Source organism: Oryza sativa, chromosome 1 (genome assembly GCF_034140825.1).
Source record: "Oryza sativa Japonica Group chromosome 1, ASM3414082v1".
Taxonomy (NCBI): domain Eukaryota; kingdom Viridiplantae; phylum Streptophyta; class Magnoliopsida; order Poales; family Poaceae; genus Oryza; species Oryza sativa.
The window spans coordinates 37,974,205-37,997,194 of NC_089035.1; the positions used below are offsets into that span (position 1 = coordinate 37,974,205).

General features: G+C 45.0%; 3 protein-coding genes and 1 pseudogene across 4 annotated transcripts; 2 read left to right on the forward strand and 2 right to left on the reverse strand.

Moving 5' to 3' along the window:
• Nucleotides 1-7,961: 7,961 nt before the first annotated feature.
• LOC9267953 (uncharacterized) lies at nucleotides 7,962-9,107 on the reverse strand (annotated as a pseudogene).
• A 2,254-nt stretch (nucleotides 9,108-11,361) lies between these two features.
• Nucleotides 11,362-12,711, forward strand: LOC4324783 (transcription factor DIVARICATA). The gene is made up of 2 exons (XM_015766974.2): nucleotides 11,362-11,883; nucleotides 12,134-12,711. The coding sequence occupies exons 1-2, from the start codon at nucleotides 11,546-11,548 to the stop codon at nucleotides 12,315-12,317; spliced, it is 522 nt and encodes a 173-aa protein (XP_015622460.1). The 5' UTR covers nucleotides 11,362-11,545; the 3' UTR covers nucleotides 12,318-12,711.
• An 824-nt stretch (nucleotides 12,712-13,535) lies between these two features.
• On the reverse strand, nucleotides 13,536-16,591 carry LOC4324784 (uncharacterized). Its single transcript, XM_015766972.3, has 2 exons — nucleotides 16,401-16,591; nucleotides 13,536-14,418 (listed from the first exon to the last, which is right to left on the reverse strand). The coding sequence occupies exons 1-2, from the start codon at nucleotides 16,510-16,512 to the stop codon at nucleotides 13,634-13,636; spliced, it is 897 nt and encodes a 298-aa protein (XP_015622458.1). The 5' UTR covers nucleotides 16,513-16,591; the 3' UTR covers nucleotides 13,536-13,633.
• Nucleotides 16,592-18,574: 1,983 nt separating this feature from the next.
• On the forward strand, nucleotides 18,575-19,599 carry LOC4324785 (protein GL2-INTERACTING REPRESSOR 1). 2 transcript variants are annotated; one of them, XM_015790817.3, is made up of 2 exons: nucleotides 18,575-18,661; nucleotides 18,823-19,599. In XM_015790817.3, exon 2 carries the CDS (start codon nucleotides 18,866-18,868, stop codon nucleotides 19,253-19,255), a length of 390 nt encoding a protein of 129 aa, XP_015646303.1. In that variant the 5' UTR covers nucleotides 18,575-18,661; nucleotides 18,823-18,865; the 3' UTR covers nucleotides 19,256-19,599. The 2 variants fall into 2 exon arrangements, with proteins under 2 accessions (XP_015646303.1, XP_015646296.1); XM_015790810.3 differs by having other exon boundaries at nucleotides 18,833-19,599.
• Nucleotides 19,600-22,990: the final 3,391 nt, after the last annotated feature.

Below are 22,990 nucleotides of genomic sequence, written 5' to 3' on the forward strand. Positions count from 1 at the left end.
GGTTGAAAATTTAAATGTTTGCCTTATAAGCATAAGCCTAAGCCAAAATATGAGGCTTGTGGTCTTTTCCAAGAAGAATAAAATTCCGTTGGCCTTAAAAGAGGAGGAGAATTTTCAGAATATGCCATCAAATACGCACTACTTTCAGGATATGCCACCTAATTCGTGCTACTTTCAGAATACACCATCGGAGCACGAGTTTTCTTCTTTCCATACCACTCCGTCTCTTGGAGTCAGTAGCGTCGTCGTCGGCCGTCCGGCCGGCGCCGCCGTCGTCAGTCCGCCACCGCCTGCGTTAGCCGCGCCGTCGTCGGTCCGTTGCCGCCATCGTCGTCGTCAACCGCCCGCACTTGCCCATGTCAGCCGCGTTGTCGTCCGTCCGCCTGCCAGCATCGTTGTCCTCCTCCGCCATGGCTTGGCGAGTGTGCTCCGGGAGGAGTGCCGTGGCTGGGCCCGGAGCGTGTGCGGCGGACGGACGACGGCGCACGCGAGCGCGGGCGGACAGAGCGGCTGATGGTGAACGACGACGACGACACAGCGGACGAGGCGGCTGACGACGAACGGACGACGCCGTGGCTAACATGGGCGTGGGCGTGGGCGGTGGACGACGACGATGGCGGACTGACGACGGCGGCATCGGGTGGACGGACAACGACGGTGCTACCGACTCAAGAGACGGAGTGGCGCGGAATGAAGAAAATTCATGCTCCGATGACGTATCTTGAAAGTAGCACAGATGGCATATCTTGAAAGCAGTGTGTTCGATGGCATATTCCGAAAATTCTCTGTGCTACTGCAGGACTAGCGAAAGTACTTTTGCTCCATTTGTGTCAGCTGTTGAAAGTGTTTAAGATCATTAAAAGGCTGCGTTGGAACTTCAGTAGGAGAACGATGACGGCGACCGGAATCACGGCCTCACGAGATGAAGTCAATCAGAATATTTCGATTTCACTATTTTTTGGAAAAATATATAATTCTTGGGTTCAATCCTAAACATAGGTGGGCTGCAAGGCCCAAAAGTTACATCTGGGATTTGACTATTTTTTATTTGTGGATTATGATATGGAGCGGAGGGTGAGGGGATTCGCTGTTCTTTTCTGGAAGTGGGAACAAATCGAACAGGGTGGGAGATCGACGGCGAAAGTGCATGAATTAATCACTTAATAACTACTATTATAAATTATAATCATATAGGTGAGCGTGCACGTGCAAGGCACATCAACACATATGATGATGCTCTCTCTCGTGGCCCGATCTTCTGGTGAGGGGATAACTCTCGCTTTGATCGAGTGCGACGTTTGCGACGTGGCTACCAACCAGAACAAGTCCAGAACGCCGTGCAATCGCTACACCACAAACGATGTCGTACCAACCGTGACGCGCGGTTGATGATTCCTGCAATGCAAACGAGAGAACACTGCAAGAACAAGATAAGATGCAATCTAAATATTGCGAATAGGTGATTAAGCACAAAGAAATAGTTGCGATTGAAGTGGTAGATCTAATCGACCCGGCAAATCAACACACCAACTATTGGGGGCTCTGAATCAATAGTCGCCGACTAATCGAGCGAGGACTAGAGACAAGGTGAATGGCACTTGGCAAAATTCAACTAAACAAAACCCAAATGTTTTTGAGAATGTACAAAGCTATTTATAGCGGAAAATAAAGCTAGGGTTAAGTGCTAATTCGTGGAGGTGGAGGGAGACACTTCCGAGATGGGCCTAGTCTATTACAAGGTCTAAGGCCTAAGTTCGGTTTCAGCAACAGTACTGTCTTGTTTTGGCGATTCCCGTAGACTCGAGATGAATTTGGACGTGAGACTGGATGCATTTGAAAGGTAGCGAGATAAGCTTTCCACGAAGTCCAAGATCACCCAAATCGGAGTTGGCATGAAGGCGCTAGGTCCGTTTGAAATCAGTGCTGTCTCCGGAGGCCGAACTGGATTCCAAAACTCATTGGACTTTAATATCCTGTAGATCCTCCATTTATCCAACGCTTTATATGTTCAATCTCGTTCTCTTTATACACTCCTGTCATTGTTAGTAAGCAAAAGAAACTCACGAGAAAGTGTTAGTTCCTAACAATCTATAGATATGTGGAGCTTTTGAAGGCACTCAACACTCAAGCATATACCAAATTCTTACAATGTTCTCAAAGAATGCAAAAACAGGTCAATCACCGTGGCTGGTTCGTGGCACAATGACAAGCTTGATGAGTGGAGCGATTGCAAAGCAGGACCTATAAAGGTTAGTAGTATGTGGATCTTGGTAGGCTTAATTATATCACAAGGAATAGCAAAAATCAAACAGATTTGCGAAATTGAATAATAGTCCAAAGTACTAGTCAAAATTGCTGGCCTAGCCTAGACTCAATCCTAGCTCAAGCAAGCAAATGATCAAACACTCGGACTACAAACAACTCGATTTTATCACACCGCTCTCTCCAAGAAAACCAATAGCCTAAAAAAAATTTCCACACTTTCTTTTTTTTTTCTCCTTATTATTATTATTTTTGGTGCGGCTCTTTTTTTTTCTTTTTTTTTTTTTGCACCGTCTGCCTTTTTTTTTTGTATTTCTTCCTCTTTTTTTCTTTTTCAAGTAATTAACTCAAGCACATATGCACGATTGTGTTGCATGCATACCTCGGTCACAAGAGAAAACGATGGATACCTCCTATTTTTGTGGCGCAAGGAATATGGGAACCGATCTTGATTTATATACTTTCTATTTGCGCGTGGCAGCTCAAAAGGAAGAAAAACTGGGAATTGCTATTTTTTTGGCACATGCACTTCGGATATATTGAAACACGATTAGCTTCCTAATTTCACGCGCTATTTACTTGGTAACGTACCAGAATTCCACGGCATGCATGCACTAACACAGGAGGATGAAAAAAAGATCAGATCTAATGTTTTCTTCTCCTTCAACCGAACGTACAGGCAGTGAGCAACCAAGATGCAAAACTCAAACCAGACGAAGCTAGAACAAAAACCAGCACTGACACGACAGCGGACCAAAACTCAATAAAGCAAAATTGAATGAAAATTACAAGGCTCAAAACTAATGTTTGGTAAAGGAAAAAGTGGTGCGGCTGTATAGTGGATGATGGGAAAAAATTACAAAACTAAAATCCTCACCAGGCAACTGAAGCTCTGATACCAACTGATGATGCTCTCTCTCGTGGCCCGATCTTCTGGTGAGGGGATAACTCTCACTTTGATCGAGTGCGACGTTTGCGACGTGGCTACCAACCAGAACAAGTCCAGAACGCCGTGCAATCGCTACACCACAAACGATGTCGTACCAACCGTGACGCGCGGTTGATGATTCCTGCAATGCAAACGAGAGAACACTGCAAGAACAAGATAAGATGCAATCTAAATATTGCGAATAGGTGATTAAGCACAAAGAAATAGTTGCGATTGAAGTGGTAGATCTAATCGACCCGGCAAATCAACACACCAACTATTGGGGGCTCTGAATCAATAGTCGCCGACTAATCGAGCGAGGACTAGAGACAAGGTGAATGGCACTTGGCAAAATTCAACTAAACAAAACCCAAATGTTTTTGAGAATGTACAAAGCTATTTATAGCGGAAAATAAAGCTAGGGTTAAGTGCTAATTCGTGGAGGTGGAGGGAGACACTTCCGAGATGGGCCTAGTCTATTACAAGGTCTAAGGCCTAAGTTCGGTTTCAGCAACAGTACTGTCTTGTTTTGGCGATTCCCGTAGACTCGAGATGAATTTGGACGTGAGACTGGATGCATTTGAAAGGTAGCGAGATAAGCTTTCCACGAAGTCCAAGATCACCCAAATCGGAGTTGGCATGAAGGCGCTAGGTCCGTTTGAAATCAGTGCTGTCTCCGGAGGCCGAACTGGATTCCAAAACTCATTGGACTTTAATATCCTGTAGATCCTCCATTTATCCGATGTATTCTTTGGCAATATTTTATATTTCTCATGCTTGGTTGTATGCATATACTTGATGGTCACATCAACATATTGAATGAAATCTTTACTATTATAAAAATCGAAGATGTTTTTATTGGTATTTTGATACGTCATCCATATTTGAGTCGGTTTTAAATTCGTTCACTTTTAAAAATATATATCCATCTTTGAGTTAGATTTTAAGCTCATTTTCTTTTGGAAATACAAGAGGAATCGTATAAGAAATCTCTTTAAAAAAAACTCGCATGCTAACTTGAGATGAAATACACTCATAATAGCAGCTTATGATTTTATGAAAAAATTATCCAAGGGAATTCGCAGAATGAATTTTTTCTTAGCTAAACCATATAACAATAATAAAATTAAAATAGCATTTACCTGTTGCAACGCACGAGCATTTTTCTAGTAAATTAAAAAAAAACATCCATGATCCATTGCTGAAACCAATCTTAACCCTACATGTAGCCGATCATTCTTTCATAGACAACTCGACTTGGTTAGTGCATCAAATACAAATTATGTGCAGAAGAAGAGTTTTTTGGGTAGATCATATTCAGGAAAAAAAACAACATTGTACTCTAATTAACATTCATTTTTTCTTCAAATAAGAATCTTATCGGGTAATTATAATCGTATAAATGTTTCATATCCTATCATACTCCATCCATCCCAAAATATAGCAACTTAGTATTGGATGAGACCCATCCTAAGCCAACGAATCTGGACATGAGACTGCTGTATTTTGGGACGGAGGGAGTACTATATAGTTAGTACTCACTAAGGAGCATTTACTCCTATAAAGCAAGACAAGCAAGAAGCCACATCATCAACAATTTTAAGCCATCAGAATACATTACTACAAGTCTACAAAGATAACAACCATTGGATCAAGAAACTACCTATTCATCTAATTCAATCATTTATTAGTTATTCAATCACATCCCTTTGCTCCACCTCATAGTCACACATAGCACTGTTATATTATTTTGTGCATAACACCATGTTTTCTGAATACAACTCAAATTATTGTTTAAGGTGTGCGTTTTGTTTTATTATGTATGATTAGATAGTATATAATTATTAGGTATCGTTACCTAAATCAATTTTTAGAAAAAGCTTGAATTAAGCAGAGATATGCAAATCGTCTAACTACAACGGTACCCATATTGTGCATGAAAATAATATTCATATATTATAACAATATACAATGACGTTTGAAAAAATAAAACATGAATTGTATTATAGTAACATAATGTATATATATAAAGACATATTATCATATATTTTGTTTTTGTTTATATATAGAGTTGTATCTAACCATTTAAAACTACGATTTTGTTTTTGTTTGACAATAAAACTACGATTTTGTTTTTGTTTGACAATAAAACTACGAAGCCGCGGCAAGACGCCGGGGTGCCAACTAATTTAGGATAAGACTGGATCAAATCTTTAAAGACGGGATGAGTGCTGATGGGAAGAACAGGACGCTCCAGGAACACAGCAGTGCCGCTGCTCATCGCATTGCACGGTTCGGTGAGACGAATCCGCAAAAGGCGGGAGGAAAGCCAGGGGAAACACCGCGGTTTCAGTCGGAGTGCGCTGTGCATTTGGCTGCTGTACCGCGGCATATGGCGGTCTGTATCCCCGCCGGTCCCGCATCGGATGTCGGCGGAATCGGCGCTACCGGAATCCCCAAAAGCCGCCCACCGGAAACAAAATGCCGCCCACTTGTCAACCGTCCAGAAAATATTTGCTGCTGCTATGGTGGGCTCCCGGTGAAAGCTATTCAGGCCGTATATACGGTCCATGGGCTAATGCCTGTATCGGGCTCAAATGCAGTGGGTCGATGCTTTGCCCACGAATGACGACAGCTTTACTTTGGGAGAGTACTATCTAAAGTATAGTTATCGTAACTTTTCCTTAAAAAATATATAATATAATTATAATAACATTTTAAATTACATTGTAATAACTATATAACAGACATATTTGGCAGCCTTTGTTACAACAACTGACATCTTTTCCAGTCAATGCATATACAGGTCGGATAAATTACTTCACTATTCTAAAATAACTCAACCTATGATACAATATGATATAACCTAGTATAACGAATTTGAATATGAATAGATTCGTTGTATTAGGTTAGATCACATTATATCACAAGTTTAATTTTTTGGAACAAAAAAGAGTACCCTATCTTAATAATAATTAAAAGATTTGGATTTTTCCTTTCGTCACATCTTCACCCCACGCGGTTTTTAGTCCGAAACCCCTTTTTTCGTCCGTAACCCTTTTTTTTGTCCGTGTTTTCCGTTTTTTCCACCGCAGCCCCCACAACTGCGATTTCTGTTATCCGATTTGTGATCGGATCTAATCTAATATGACACTACTTTTCCCACCCCATCAAAAAAATAAGAACACCACCGATTCCTACTCTAGAGCAAATCACGCAAAAAAAAAATCCCATACCGATTCCTACTCCAGTCTACCAGATTAAGCCCGCAAGCCCAAGTTTAAAAAAAAACAACACCGATTCTAATCCAGTTTGCGCGCACAGGTTCAGTATCCCCCACACCGATTCCTACTCCAATTTAATATTACATTACATTACAGGCAATATAATGTAGAAGTATAAATAATAGAAGCAGACAAGAAAACATATATCACAAGGCTCTTCCTCTAGGACATCAAGCCACCTTTCAATCAGGCTATAGAAATAATAGAAGCACACAAGAAAATATTAATCGCAAGGCTCTTCCTCTAGGACGTCAAGCAATCTCCAATCAATGTCGATTCTAGGTTATCAACCAACTCAATCCTGAATACAATTTTAATTTCATAAGATAAGTCAGCTTATGAATTCGAACTAACAGTACCATCATAAAATAAAAGAGGTCAACCAGACATACATGAAGTTTTTATACATAAATTAAAGAGGTCAACCAGACATACATGAGCCTTGTTTTCAGAAGAGAATGTTTAGCTGAGCCTTTCATATGCACAACCAATGCTATGTATGGTTTTTTTCCCGTCGATGTAGAACAGTTAGCAACAGTCAATTTTTTCAAGTTAGCAACAACCAATTTTTTCAGTTGTTCAGCGGCACGTAGCAACGTGGAAGTTCCAGACGAGTCCTTCAATTCAGACATTCACATGAATGCAGAACATAAATCATGCACACAGCAAAATCATCACAAGAGCTTGCAATCAATTAGGCTACTCAAAATGATTGTTCAGATTAGACATATAATGTTTTGGTGTTTTCATGCTACTATTACTTGACTAACTAAAATATACAGGATACAAGCTAGCTAGCAGTAAGTGGAAGTGCACAATATAAGAACCATGACAGTAATCTGATTCCTACAGAGATAACATATCAAAGACAGTAATATATTTGATATAGTACCAGTCATAAACCAATCAATCTATAACCAGCAATATTGCGCAACGATTAGAGGTGGTGTGGGGATTGAACTTACCATATATCTTACCTATTGACCATATATTTTCTTCCTGGGCTCCTGGTGTACTGCCATACCCACCATCACCCCCATAGCTGCTCAAGTAACCACTAGCACCTGGCATCCCATTGCTACAAAAGCCTTTGGGTTTAGTGAACCTAGATTTGTGACCCGCAAGAAAAGTTTTGGTGTCAGTTGGAAGACATAGAATTAGACAGTGTCAAATACTGCATGTGTCCTGAAACTGATGAAAATTACAGATCTGAATCTCATCTTTGATTAGTTAAGATGTATTTGTCTCTATGTGCTGAAATGCCATTGTTTCCTATTTCAACAAAAAATATCACATGAAAGCATCGGCATTCAACCAATATAGAGTAACAAGACAAGTTTTTAATCAATATTGTTACACTACTCCACCTACACATGTGCTCTTGGTTGATCTACTCAAACCAAACAAATCAAATAAACTAGGGTCTGATCTAATTATTATGACAAAAAAAATAGTGAAAACTCAAATCAACTTAAAAAAACTCACCAGTTCAAGCACCTCTACTGCGGGGGAGTCAATTGTCACTGGATCCGGCGGCCACAGCAGCATCCTTGTTGGAAAATCCATAGAGGTCCACCTTCGTCCGACAATTTGAACCCTCCTATCCGGACTACCGAACAGCTCTGCTTGTACAACTCCACCTCCAGATTCGTCCACTGCACCATATCCTGAGACATCCAACAAAACAAATACTTATGACGCCGTTAACTTTTTAATCATCATTTGACCACTCGTCTTATTCAAAATTTTTGTGCAAATATAAAAATACTTATGTCATGAGAACATTTGATGATAAATCAAATCACAATAAAATAAATTATAATTACATAAATTTTTTGAATAAGACGAAAGGTCAAACGTTTGTCAAAAAGTCAACGGCGTCATACGAGGGAGTACCAATCAGACCAAATAGTGATCATGGAGGACATTACGAGACAAGAAAAACCCACAGGATCCTGCATCCACGACTCAATCGGCCTCCTCGTCTCCGACCGCTTCCTCCGCCTAAAGGACGAGACCGCCCCAATCTGCTCGGCACCGAACTGGACCATTGTGGCAGCTCGATCCTACGATGACGAATGCCACCCAACGGCGAAGGCCGATCCATCGCCAGCGAGCTCGGGGGAATTGGATCCGTCGCCGGCGGGCTCGGTGGGGGGACGAGGAAGGGGAGCGGAGGAGAGGGAGAGGCGCCGTCGGTGGGTGGTCGAGGAGGGGGATCGGCGGAGAAGGAGGGCGTCGCTGAGTGGCGAAGGAGAGGAGAGAAAACCGAGAGGAAAGAACGAAAGGAAGGAAGTAGCAGAAGGAGGAAGGCGACGGATCCATCGAGAGCATTTGAGCACGAGGAGGAGAAACATGGAGAAAGTGACACCACCGCCTATGGGAACCCGCCGCCCATCGAGGGCCCAGCCGCCGGCGCCGCTACCGCCTCCGCCGGGTAGGCGCCGGCCGCGAGAGCCCGCTGCCTCCCCTCCTGCCAGATCTAGCGGAGGGGAGGGCGCGGCCGCCGCCGCCACCACCTCCGCTGGGCAACCGCCGGCTACGGGAGTCCACTGCCTCGCCTCCCTACGCCGAATCCACCGCCCACCAGCCTCGTCGCCGCCCTCGAGCCTCCCAACCGCCGGAACCGCCGCTCACCAGCCTCACCGCCGCCAGCCAACGATGGAGATGAACATGGTGGTGGCTGGATCGACGCGAGGAAGCAGCAACCACGGCTTGGGCCGGTGGTGGATCTGACCGGCCCGTCGCCGTCGACGGCAGAACCGCGGGATCCAAGCGAGCACCACTGTCGGTCACCTTGGACCCTTGGTGAGTAACGAGAGATTGAGAGAGAGTGAGAGACAGAATGGGAGAGAGAACAATAGAGGAACTGCTTGGAGAGTAACGAGAGAGTAGAGGTGGCCAAACGGGCGGCCCGGCCCGGCACGGCACGGGCACGGGTCCGGCACGGCCCGTTTCGGCACGGCCCGTTAGGCACGGCTCATGAAACGGGCCGTGCCGTCCTGACCCACGTGCCGAGCCGCCGGCCCAAGCACGGCCCGTGGATGGCCGGGCCGTGCCCGTGCCGGCACGGCATGCGTGTGGCCCGCCGTGTCAGTACGGGCCCGTGAATGAAAAATGGGCCGTGGACGGGGCACGGTTGGCCCAGGAACCGAAATGGCGCGGAGGGATGCGATGCGGACTTGCGGAGGTGGCTGGCGGGCTGGGCCATCAGCTAGGAGGGGTGCTCAACGGACTTGCGGAGGCGGCTAGCGGGCTGGGCCGTCAGTTGGGAGGGATGAGATACGGACTTGCGGAAGGATGAGATGCGGACTTACTACAGTAGCCGTGCCGTGCCGTGCCGGCCCGCGGGCTCGGCCGGCGGCCCAAGCACGGCACGGCTACTCGTGCCGTGCCGGCACGGCCCGTTACTGTAGCAGGCCGTGCCGGCTACAGGTTCCGCCGTGCCTCGGGCCGCCCGTTTTGGCCCGGCCCGTTTGGCCACCTCTACGAGAGAGAGAGGGACACGACACTGCGACAGACAAAATGGGAGAGAGAACGATAGAGTGAGGGAGTGATAGGATAAGGATGTCGACATACCACACAAATTTATCTCCTCGCTAATCTTTATTCTGTTTTTAATTATGTAATTATCTAAAATCAGAATAATTTAGGTCTCGTTCTTTTCTCCAACAAGTGTTGATGAAGATTAAAATTTTCGTGGCACGCTTTTTAAATTGCTAAACGGTGCGTTTCAAGCAAAAACTTTTTATATAAAAGTTTCTCTAAAATATCATATTAATGTATTTTTCAAGTTTGTTATAATTAAAACTCAATCAATCATACATTAATACCACCTCGTTTTGCATAAAAAAACTTAATCTTCATCTTCATCTTACGGAGAAAACGGAGAAAAGAAGATGATAAAAAAGTATGAAAAACCGGAAAATAAAAAAAACGAAGGAAGGAAAAAACAATTGTTTGATATAAAAAATATCGATTGTGAAAAAAATTGCGCAAAATCATCATATGTTACGTGACCGGTCTCCACGCGAGTCCACATATGATCTTGGAAACTAAGACGCATGCTTGCAACACGAGAGTTGACAAAGCGAGAAAACACGCGTGACCACTACGAGGCTATAAATAAATACCCAAAAGTATTTTTATCCATCCTGATTATTCATCGGTATTACGATAAAAATGATAAAAATACCTATTTTAAATAATTTTTTTTGTTAATCACAACACCAGGTACATCGTCAAGTTCAACTTCATCAACTGCGATATTACCCGGTGTAACGCACGGGTATTTTCCTAGTAAAATAAAAATCATGATGTACCACCAAGCAATGTCCGGCCCTGTTCTTGCGCTTGGTTTTTAAACCTATTGCGTGCACGAATCTCAAACCGGATACGACGACTCGAAACTTTCCCCTTCAATTTTCCTGCGACGGTAGAATATCAATTCCGTTGGTCCAAACGAGTACTGTGACACCTCAAAAACAGAATGAAACAAAACAACAACCCACCGTAAGACGCTCCGTGCCCAAACGAACTCAACGAGAATCCCAGAATCCAGCGGAAAGCAACCCCGTCCGCGCGCTACGCCACCGCCTCTGCCAGCCGACGGCCGTTCGGCCCTCCGCGCACGCGTCCACCGACCCTGGCGCCGCCCGTGCGCGCACAAAGGATATGCCCCGATGGCCCATGGCCCCGCCGACTCGCACCCGACCGCACGCCCAAAACGTGTGCGTCCACGCGGCCAGAGCATCACAAAAAACCCCCACGGGATTCCCAACCCACCGTTCCATTCTCTCGAGCTCACCCCGTCATCCACCTCACCCGCGCCGTCCCCACCCCCAAGCGAAATCTTTATAAATTCCGTTTCCCACGCGTAGCCGCAGCGAACCAAGCCCAACAACACACGGCGCCGCCCACCCATCCACACACCCACCGGCACACGCAACGCCATCATCGTCGCTCGTAGCAGCAGTAGCGTACCACACTTCGCACCGCGATCGTCCGTGTTTGTGTCGTCCACGGGAAGGGACCGAGAGGCTTGGAGGAAAGGAGGGGAGACTCACTCGGCATGGATTTGTACGGCGCGGCGGCGGGCGGGGGACCGGTGGCGAGGCGACCGTGGAGCAAGGTGGAGGACAAGGTGTTCGAGAGCGCGCTGGTGCTGTGCCCGGAGGACGTCCCCGACCGGTGGGCGCTCGTCGCGGCGCAGCTCCCAGGGCGCACGCCGCAGGAGGCCTTGGAGCACTACCAGGTGCTCGTCGCCGACATCGATCTCATCATGCGCGGCGCCGTCGACGCCCCCGGGTCCTGGGACGATAACGACGGCAACGACCGCCGCGGCGGCGGCGGCAAGCCCCGCGGCGAGGAGCGGCGCCGCGGCGTACCCTGGTCCGAAGACGAGCACAGGTACGGACGGAAGCACACCTCAAACCCTCGTCTCCTTCCCTTCCCTCCTCCTCCCCTGCTCGTCTCTGTTCCAGAGGCTTCTCGATTTTTCTCGCGATCTTTTCCGCATTGCTTCGTCAAAGCCGAGAGAAACCAACAAACTCTTCCCAGCTGGCAGATGGCCCCCACCTGCCAGCCACCCCCCCTCAATCGCAACCGCCTTTCCCGTGTAAATTCACTTCGTTTTGCTCCACCATGCGTGTGTGTGCAGGTTGTTTCTCGAGGGGTTGGACAGGTACGGGCGGGGAGACTGGAGGAACATCTCGCGGTTCTCGGTGAGGACGCGGACGCCGACGCAGGTGGCGAGCCACGCGCAGAAGTACTTCATCCGGCAGGCCAACGCCGGCGCCCGCGACTCCAAGCGCAAGAGCATCCATGACATCACCACCCCTTGACCAGCGTCGGCGACGGCGACCCACCCCCTTTCTTTGCAACTCTTTGGATTAAGTGAAACAAGCAAGGGGTAGGCGATGACGTGTACATTATATCCTACACCACAACATAGGCAAGTAGTACTGTCAAACCGTTTGTCACTTGGGGCTCTCTGATCCATAACCGTGGACGGCCTACTTGCCGGAAACAGAGGCTGTTGAGAGCTCCGGTCGGCACACGGTTTGGGCTTTAGGTTTTTCAGCATTAATTAGGATTAGCTAAGTCAAGGACTAATGGGGTTTGACGTGGCAACGTCGTGTCTAGGTTTGGTTGATGCAGACGAAGATGTCACTGTTAATATGGGTTTTGTGCTTTTGTTTTGATGAATGATGCTGTCGAAATCATTTTACATAGTCATTACGGTGCTGTGTTGTGATAAGCATGCACTGCTGGGAACATCTGGATATCGCCACGTAGTTGGCGGCAGTGCGGCACCGTTCCGAGGGTTTGGGCGGCACGTGGTTGATAAGTGCGCGACACTTGGCAGTGCAAACAAACGCGGGCTTCTCTTTTGTCGCTAACGCACCGTCGTACAGAGGTCACACCTCACAAACTCCAAAAGTCCTTACCATCTTCTAGCTATCCAACTGTGCAATGTCTAGCTATCCATTTATGCGGACCATGCGTGATCTGCCTATGTATCACACCACACAAAACTCCAAACAGTGTTTACCACCATTTCCTCCGTTCTAAAATACAGTAATTTTGAACAACCCAAGTATTAGGAACAACAACTCAAGAACAATCCGGGTGATAAACACGAGATATATCTCCAGATTTATATTATTAGGATTTTACCCATATAACCATATGATTAAAATGCATTATATTTTAAGACCAATGTAGTTCAGAGGTCACACCTCATCACACAACTAAACTCCAAAAGTCCCTACCATCGTCTAGCTATCAAACTGTGCAACGTCTAGCTATCCATTTCTGCAGACCATGCGTGATCTGCGTGTGTAGCCTGCACTGCCAAGTCGAGTTGCATGCTTATCAGGGCATGATTAAGGTACAGGGAAAATTTCCCATATTCATCAGCATATCAAATTATCAGATCCTTAGCTACAGAGAAATTTGGTCCTCTGATAGACTGATACCAACCTCACTCTGTCACGCGTCCGTTCTCTTGGACAAGGTTTATACATATTCATATATGCAGAAAACAGTAGATAAATACATAAAGCAAAAAGGGCTCCAAATTCGAACGATAGACAGAATGGTACCTGGCGTTCTTACAAGCAATTCCGTAAAATACTGTCAATGGTACCCCTCAAAATCAAATAAAACAGATCATGATGACAGCGCAAACGCTGCAGTCTATCAGGAGGGTGCTCAGGGCTTTCTGTAGCAGCAACCCAATCTCTAGCATTTGGCCTAAGTTATCAGCAGAACCAAGGTTGCTGCCAGCTGGTCTACCCCTCACGTTGGGGTCCTTGTTCTCCATCAACAAAGTGAAGACAATGGTTATGTTCGTTACAATAAGAAATAGAATTGGCCTTGTAGCAACTAATACTTTGGTGATAGTGCCACCAACGTCCAGCCCCCAATTTGAAAGAACCACCAGAAAACCAATGATGACGGAAGCCAAAAATCGGTTATACTCTGTAGCTGATATGGCCTGGGTAATCTCATGTGGTGCGAAATTCAGGATTTCCTTCAGAGTTTCCACAGACCAACCTGCACTATCAGATTGATTAGACTGATTTGGAGGCACATATCTGGATCTTGTTTCCATTTCCCTCATAGGCTGTGTACTTGCCGATCTGTCATGACTGTTCTTCTTCCTGAGGGTTTCCTCACTGTGCCTTTGAAATGCCTTTTCATTTACTGGCTGAATTTCAGGAACCACATTGCTTGTCTTGAGCTTTTGGAGGTCACTTTCATTACCTTGGTGTTTCTCTTTATGAGTTTCCAGGTGGGCCTCACTAGTCGGTTGAACACCAGATTCTGATTTTTGCAACTGAGTTATGTAGTTGAATATGTCATCACCAATGCCAACTTCATTTAGCTGACGTTCAGATCGCTGAAGGGAAGCAGCATCAACAGTATAAAGTGGTGAATCTGCAAAATAGCAACTAATTCTGTTAAGATGTGGCATTTAAGAAGCTATATGTTTTAACTTTCAAGTACAACTGTGAAAACAAAAATGACAAGAATATCACTTAAACCAAGTGTAAGCTACTAAGATATGCAAATAGAAGTCTAGGACGATTTAATTATCAATAGTCCATAAGTGATGAACTAGTTGTTAGGCAATAATAGATGGACAGCATTATGCTTGATATCAATATAGAGTAGGAAAAATGACAATACTAAGGAAATCTGCATAATAAAAGTTCAGCTTGTGATTATGGTACTGCAATGTGTGTGCTTTTCATCAAAGCAACACAGGCAGCTGTGGAATTTTTCCAACAGTCAAATTTTGCTACATTTTCTTTGAGAACAATATTTTATTCTTATCATCTGTGTGGATTGGATTATCTTTTTGTGAAACTTAGTGGACTGGATTATCAGTTCCATTATCACAACTAAGGGCCTGTTCTAAAGTGGGGATCAGCTTGGCCACTTCCTCGTTTTCTGTTAGCACGCTTTTCAAACTGCTAAATGATGTGTCCCGTACGAAAGTTTTCTATATAGAAGTTGCCTTTTTTTAAAAAATGTTTTTCTTATGTCAATCAGTCATATGCTAATCACAATCTCGTTTTGCGCGTGACTAATCATCCGTTTCTAACATCTGTTTAGAACATGCCCTAAGTGCAATACCAGACAGAGCCCGAGAAGTACCAAGAAAACTCATGATGCTAAATATCTCCAAAGTTTACAAACTTACTACTTATCATGCCTCATTGTGACAATTTTCTAAGGAACCTACAAAGTAGGTAAGTGGAAAGAGATGTTACATTGGACTCCCTTAGTTGCAACTCAATGAGTATGAAGGATTCCTGTCTCAAAAATGTTATTTCCTCTGAAATTTGTACACTCCAGACAGTGGTTCAATTAATCAAACTACACTTGAGTACTTACTACTCCCTCTGTCCACAAATATAAGGGTTCCAAGCATTTGAAATTTCCCCCAATCATCCACCCACAGCCAACCATCCATCATTTAATGAGGGGTATCAAAGTCTTTTTGCCTTCATCTTCAATCTCTCCAAAAAAAGGTCTAGGAATACTTTATGTTAGTGTGGAGGGAGGGGGGAGGGGGGAGGGGGGCGGGGGGTTAATTTGGTATAAACGTTGCTTGCATAGGTCTTCGCCGTATACAAATACAACTCTGTGTTCTGGAGTATTAGGCAAAAAAAACGTTGTAGATAAAGAAAATACCCAGCTAGCACACTTCCTAGCACCTAATTATGTACTATCCTACAAGGTACATCCTGTTTCATTAATAGGACAAGAATTTACTCCTGACAACAAACTAATAAACTATTTCATGTTTCTATCCCTCCTTTTTCTCAACATAGTAAATCAACAAACTACTCCCTCCGTCCTATAATATAAGGGATTTTGACATTTTGCTTGTACTGTTTGACCACTCGTCTTATTCAAAAATTTGTGCAAATATAAAAAAACAAAAAGTTGTGCTTAAAGTACTTTGGATAATAAAGTAAGTCACGAAGAAAATAAATAATAATTTTAAATTTTTTTGAATAAGACGAATGATCAAATAGTGTAAGCAAAATATCAAAATTACTTATATTAGGGGCTAGAGGGACTAATTAACTTACAAGTCGCAGAACGAGCGCTGCAATGTAGGCAGTTCCTGGCTTTCTGCCTCGCAAAAATAAAATTCAAATCTATCACCTAATTGGAGATCTGTACATAACATGTGCAGCAATCCTCCTAATAGTTGCGCGCATCCAGGCAACGCACGCATAGTTCCCTAGTGAAGAACTTAATACTAACCCTATCACAACCACAGTAATCCCGCGAATCAAATCTGGATGCGGAAGCAACATCTTTCACAAGACCCATATAAGAGCAGGCGATTTGAGATTTTGAGGTTTGTTCATCAGAGGAAGAGCAGGCTTTCCTGTGGTTACCTGGGGACGGATCGGAGGGGAGGCTCTGAGCTTGGCCGGTGATGAAGGCGAGGCGATCGGATCCCCTATCCACCAGCCGCCGCCGCCGCCGTGCGTTCGCGCCGCTCTCCATCGCCCGCCCCCTCCGCGTCGCACGCCCAGGCCACTACTTTCTCTCCCTCCTCCTCCATGCGCCTCACCTCTCGTTCTTTACCTTTCCTTTTCGGAAAAATTCCCCTTATTTTCTCCAGGACTCTCCAGCGAGTTCATCGTGGGCCAAATCTTTTCCCCAAAACTGAGGCCCAACTAAAAAGAATTCCTCGTAGGCCCAAATTGCGTGAAGCCGTTCACGATGATCTGCGAACCGTGCAGCCAGCCAGCCCCCTCATTCACTGCACGCCTGCACGTATACTGTAGCTAATTTACTCGCGGTTTCATTCATTAGCAAGCTGTGTGCCTAAATGCACCACGCCTGTGAGCAGATTAACTGTGCGTCGCGCTTGCAATTGCACTTACTTTGGACGTCCGGAAACTTTTTTTTTTTCACATCATCAAGACGCCTCATCATCGTCATTCATCCCGGTTCTATTTGGAGGGCTCTGGCGAAGCATAAAGGCCCGGCACATGCCGCGGTTGCGCCCGCCCCGCCCCGCCCCGCCTCCGCGAGGGGAGGAGATATGGATGGATGCCAGCTATACCACACGTCTCTCTCTATCGCCGTCTCGCGCGAGAGCTTCTTCATTCGTCGCCTGACTAGCTTTGTGCTTACGCCGTGTCGTAACTCGTAATAAGCGGAGTCAGGGCCATAATGCCATTGATGTCGCGACTGCGCGCCCTTGGGGCTGGACACGCACGCTAGGCAGGCGCAGTGACCTCGGCGGCAGGCAGGCCGGCAGCTACAGTTAATTTCAGGCCAGTCTCTGAACTTTTACTAATGGGTCGCATATGATCTGCAATGATCTGCGCATGATGGCATAATCATGCATGGATCGGGATTTTTTGAAACTGTACTTTCGCAGAGGCTATTTTGGATGGTACGAACCAAAAAGTACGGTGAAAAGCCAATAAACACCCTCATAATTAGGGGATTAGGGGATGCATGCCTTCCTTCCGGTCAAATGATCTAGAGGAATGCACTAGTAAGATGGAATTATTTCCTCCGCTGGTTTGACCGATCTTTTGTGATCTGGATTGCACACAATTATTTTCCATGAAGCATATAGGATTCAACTAGCAGTTAGGCCCTCTTCTCATACAGCGAGATGCTAATAAGATAGACGAATAGTGCTGGCCCCATTAGTACTTCTGTCATTTTGCCCAATGTTTTAACTCACCCTTCAACTTTAGGTGATAAAAAAACATGGCCAAAATGACAGAGGAGTACATCGTACTCGGTTTAAAAATTTGAAGGGTGAATCCTATCTGACCATGGAGTTAATCAAAGAATGAATATTTTATAGCTGCGCCAAGAGTGTGAGAGATGTCATGAGCCCCTAATTTATTAAGAAAAATGTTTAGTCAAATGTGTACTCCCTCCGTATTCGTAAAAGAAGTCGTTTTGGACAACGACACGGTCTTCAAAACACAACTTTGACTTCTTGTTTCTATAAAATATTTATTGAAAAGTGATATATATACTTTTATGAAAGTATTCTTCAAGACAAATCTATTCATATAATTTTTACATTTTTAAACTCAACAATTTGAGAGTTATTCATTATTTATATTCCCAAGGTTTGACTTAAACATTGTCCTAAACGACTTCCTTTATAATTACGGAGGGAGTACTTCTACACTAATACCCCGCTCATGTATATTACATGATAGATTTTACGATCATCTTGTTACATGAATGGTAGTACTTCATGTTGTTACAGAGGCCATGCATTAAGGAACCTCCAGCTAGCTCATTAACATACCCCCGTACAAGTGCTTCCCTTTCGATCTACAGAAACACCTGCTCCTTGTCACGTCTATCCACCAATTAATTAATAAATATACTCCAATATTTTTCCACCCTCCAGAAAAGCTACAATATTAATGGAAAATACAAGTATGGCGGGACAGCGTCCAGACTCCAGAGGCTTGGAGGGAATTGACCAGCGTTTAAATGTGGCTGTTCTTGCCTTTAAGAAAACCCACCTCCTCCTCAACCCCTCCCCATTATATAACAACAGGAGTGGTGCATGACAAATACTCCTACCTAGCAAAAGCTATATGCAACCAAGTGGAGAGCTCCAATCCACCAACACGTCGAACTGCTCCCTATATTAGAATCCGAGGTAATGCATTTGGTCTAGTGCAATGTGACTGAATTTTTCTTCAGAACAAGTTTAGTGCAATGTGTCACTAGCTAGCTAGGTCATATTGTTGGATAGTGGCTAGCTTAGCTAGGTCGTGTGTGTTGTGAACTTGTGCTGTCTCGCTAATGTTGTTGGCGTAGCTGAGTGCAGTGATCGGAGGTGGTGTTGGTGGAGGCGGCGAGGATGAGCAGGAACAACGGCAAGAGTTCCAAGCTGGAGTGCCTGAGGCTGATGAGCCTGTCGAGGGCGCGTGGCGGCGGCGGCGGCGGGCCGTCGGCGACTGTGCGCCCGGGCGGCGACAGCGGCGGCGTCAACGGCGCGAACACGTCGCCGCGCAGGCTGTCGTCCTCGTCGTCGTCCACCGCGTCGCCGCCGAGCTCGTGCGTGTCGTCGGAGGGCAGCCCGGACGCGGCGGGCGGCGGCGCGGGGCCGCCCATGGTGCTGGCTGGGTGCCCCCGGTGCATGATGTACGTGATGCTGTCCCGGGAGGATCCCCGGTGCCCCCGGTGCCACAGCGCCGTGCTGCTCGACTTCAACGACGACGACCAGCGCCGCCCGCGCCAACGCCGGTGATCCGATCGGCGAGGCTAGCTAGCTGGTGCAACAGCCGGGGGCTCAGTTCTTGCGTTTAGTTCTTCTTCGTCGTCACCGTCGCCGTCGTAGCTTTAATTTAATTACCATCATTCATGATCGATCAGAGTTTACGTGGATCCCGAAAGGAATTATTTCATAGACCTGTTTCTTGCGTGCGGTGCACCCTGTCAAACGGAATTGGTCTAGGTAATAATTTCGCGTTTCAGTAGTATTTCCTGTTCTAGTGTTCAGCTGAGAGCTACGTGCAACAGTGCAAAGACTTTAAGTTTATCATGTCATCAACATTTAAATCATTTAATGGAAGTAATGCTCTTGTCCTGTCATATAGTATTGACCCTTTTCTGTGGTACTGAATGGTACATAAATATGTTGCAGCAATGTGTAATGTGATTGATTGAATACATGTGCATTTGTACACAGTTGTACTAAAATTACAGAGCCGGAAACTGAATTTCCAACCGAAGGGAACTGTTCTTAGATAAGAAATATATCTTTTTCTTTTAACTGCAAGTTGTTGTATAGAAACTAAAATAAGGCATACATCCATCTGAAAGATAACCCAAATGACCTAAAAAATGAGAAAATAAATTGAGGGTTTGTCACCCTTGATGACCTGAAAAGGTTCACTTCAGGATTGCCACATTAGTACATTACATGTGGATGCCATCCATGTTAGTGAGAGACCACTTATCAGTGAAACAATATAATGTAAGAAAAACACTTACATGCCAATTTCCCAGTTGTCAAAATAATTAGTACTTCATCCGTTTCATAATGTAAGCCATTCTAACATCTCTCATGTTTATATTGATGTTAATGAATCTAGACATATATATCTATATAGATTCATTAACATCAATATGAATGTGAGAGATGCTAGAATGACTTACATTGTGAAACGGAGGGAGTACCATTGATGAACTGTCAGAGTTTTAATGAAACCAAGCAACTTAAAGTAACAACAAGCAGTATTTTAAAGCAGATATTTGCTCATATTGCTTGAGGCGCGCGATTCACCGTGCACTATGTTAATAGACTCTGGTCTTAGAGTCTTGGACATAATTAAAACAAGGCCGGACAGGTAATTCAATTAGAAAAAACAGAAAAGGTAGGAAATAAGTCTGTTTGTATTATTTTTCTTACTATTGTCGTTTAGTTCAGAAAATTCTGGGATGGATTGGTGGGGATCATATATTCTAGCATGTGATAGCTCATCTTGCACTTTTGCATGAAACATGTGACATGGCATGAGTTCTGTTGCCCACCCTTTTTCTTCTTTCTTTCTTTTTTTTTTTTGGCATCGGCAGACACAGATTTGTGGTGGGAGAAGTGATTGTATGCTTATCAACATAGTGATTTTGTCCAATTTTAAAGAACGATTTCAGTGACGTTGTTACTTATCACTGGAAGTGCTTCGAGATAATGCAGGAGTACAACTCTAGTGGAGACTAGGAGGTGAGAGCATGAAAGCCTATCGCAATCATGGTTCATACGAATATCATTTCAGTCTTTCAGACAGTTCCATTTCTTTTCGTAAATCATAATTTGATTAATTTAGATGGTTAGACAATGAAAATTTTTGTTGTTAGCTTTCTACAAGTGTCTGAGAAAAACATTCTTAACTTTCACTCCTCCTGAAATTGTTCAGTTTACTTCTAGTTCAGGTGACATTTTGTTACTACTTTTGTGAGTTTGCCAGTTGTCATGTACTCAGAGATTAACACAAATATCATCTGAGTAATCAATTGTTTGCCAAACACAACCTGCTTGGAACAAGGAACACGCAATCATCGATCCACTGCTCCTGCCTACAAAAACCAAAGTTCTCAGATTAGCGGAAGCGCAATCTTTTCTCCTGTGACGCGACGTGAGGGAGAACTGGAAAGATGCTCGGTGGTTAGGATCATTCAAAGGGAGACCTATTGCCGATTAATTCGCTTTTAAGCCGTATAAATGCACGAGTAATTGGAGACAGTTGTGCAGCGACGCCGAGCGGGGAGGGGGCGCGCATGGCCGGATTGGTGTCAGGCGATTAAACCGCGCGCGGTCTCTCTCTTTCTCTCTCTCTCTCGCTTGCCAACCCTTGTCGCTTGAATGCGTTGCTTGCTGCTGCTACAACGATCGATCGATCGATCGGTTCCGAAGAAGCAACAGCTCTGCTCGCCAGATGCGGCGAACTTCGCAGGCTGTTACCAGGTTGCGTTGCTCCACGTCTGCTGCACACGGAATTAAGTCATGTCCTCTGCCTAACAATTTTGCCAACTGGAAGTTTGGAGTATTAGTAGCGGTACTATACTCGACTATTACTACGGCTTTACCTACGATGTCGACACCACCATGAATTGAAACATGGCCGAATAGATAGCAGCACACTTGCAGATAAATTCGCTTCAATACAGCCTGCATCTACAGACAGAGTAATCGTGTTCTGACAAACAGTGAGTAAATACATTGATTACTACGTCACTTCAGATTATCGCGCCATCTTCTTCCTCCTCACTCTCCGCACGCATCTGAATTCTGAAGATCACTGATCAAATAGTACGCCTACTAGAGAAGCATTGGGCTAAGGCTAAAAACAGAGGAGGCAGAGATGCTACGGGTTGCATTCAAAGCGTGGGCGTCGGCAGCGCAAGGCAGCACAAGCACAGTTCGCCTGGCATGCAGAATCGAAGATGCAAACCTGGCATCCTAGTAGTCGCAAGCCAAGTTCATGCAGTGAAGCTCCAACAACTCCTTAAATCCCTCCTCCTAAAAGATCAGCTGGTAACCTCACGGCAATTAAAGTGACGATGAATGCCACATAGTGCCTAGAGAAAACGATTAAGTGCTCATGAATTGCGGTTGTTGCTGTGGCCAGGGTTACAGATCCGCATGACCTGTTTGATCTGTTGTATAGCCATCTGGCGATGCAAATGCCGTGATGGAGAGAGAGGTGTCAGTACCCCCCCCCCCCCCCCCCCCCCCCCCAATTTAGACCACTTTAGTTATGGCAAATCTTGCTGGCTGCTGCTATTTAGGGCGCTGCTCACCTGTTCATCCCGAAGGTGCAATGGAAGCTTCACTACTTGTCTACTTGGAAGTTGGAAGCCGAGTCCTTGCGGGTCATATTAGGCTGATAACCCGTAGCGACCCTATCATTCAAAGGGCCTCTGTTGTGGCCGTACCAGGCTTCCAGCCCAATTCAGGGCCTAATGTGATGGGCCGTTTCTGGAAGTTCTGACCCAGTTCCAGCCTCTCCAAGAGTTTGGCTGTTTGACGTGTGTGCACGAATACGACCGGAGCGGCACAGGCGAACAGCGGCCAGCGGGTAGCTGCCGGCGAGGAACCTGCTTCGGTGCCAAAAGCCCAATTCCACGAGACAGCCGAACGACAGCGGAGAGCCTGAGAAGTGAGAACTTGGACGAGTGAAATGTGACCACGAATGCAAAAATGATATAATCATCGTTGAAAAAGAAAAAACTACTACTCCGTTCGTTTTACGTAATAAGACGTTTTAACTTATTTTAGGTTTAACTAAGTTAAATTATTTTAGGTTTAACTAAGTTTATAGATAAATATAGTACTCCCTCCATCCACAAAAGTTACACATATTACTTTTGACATCAAGACTAAGGAAGAATTAAATCATCTTGAATGTTATAAAATCAAAGAGTGAATGCAAACATGTAACCAATAACTATTTAGATGACTCCTTGGATTCTAATAAAATAT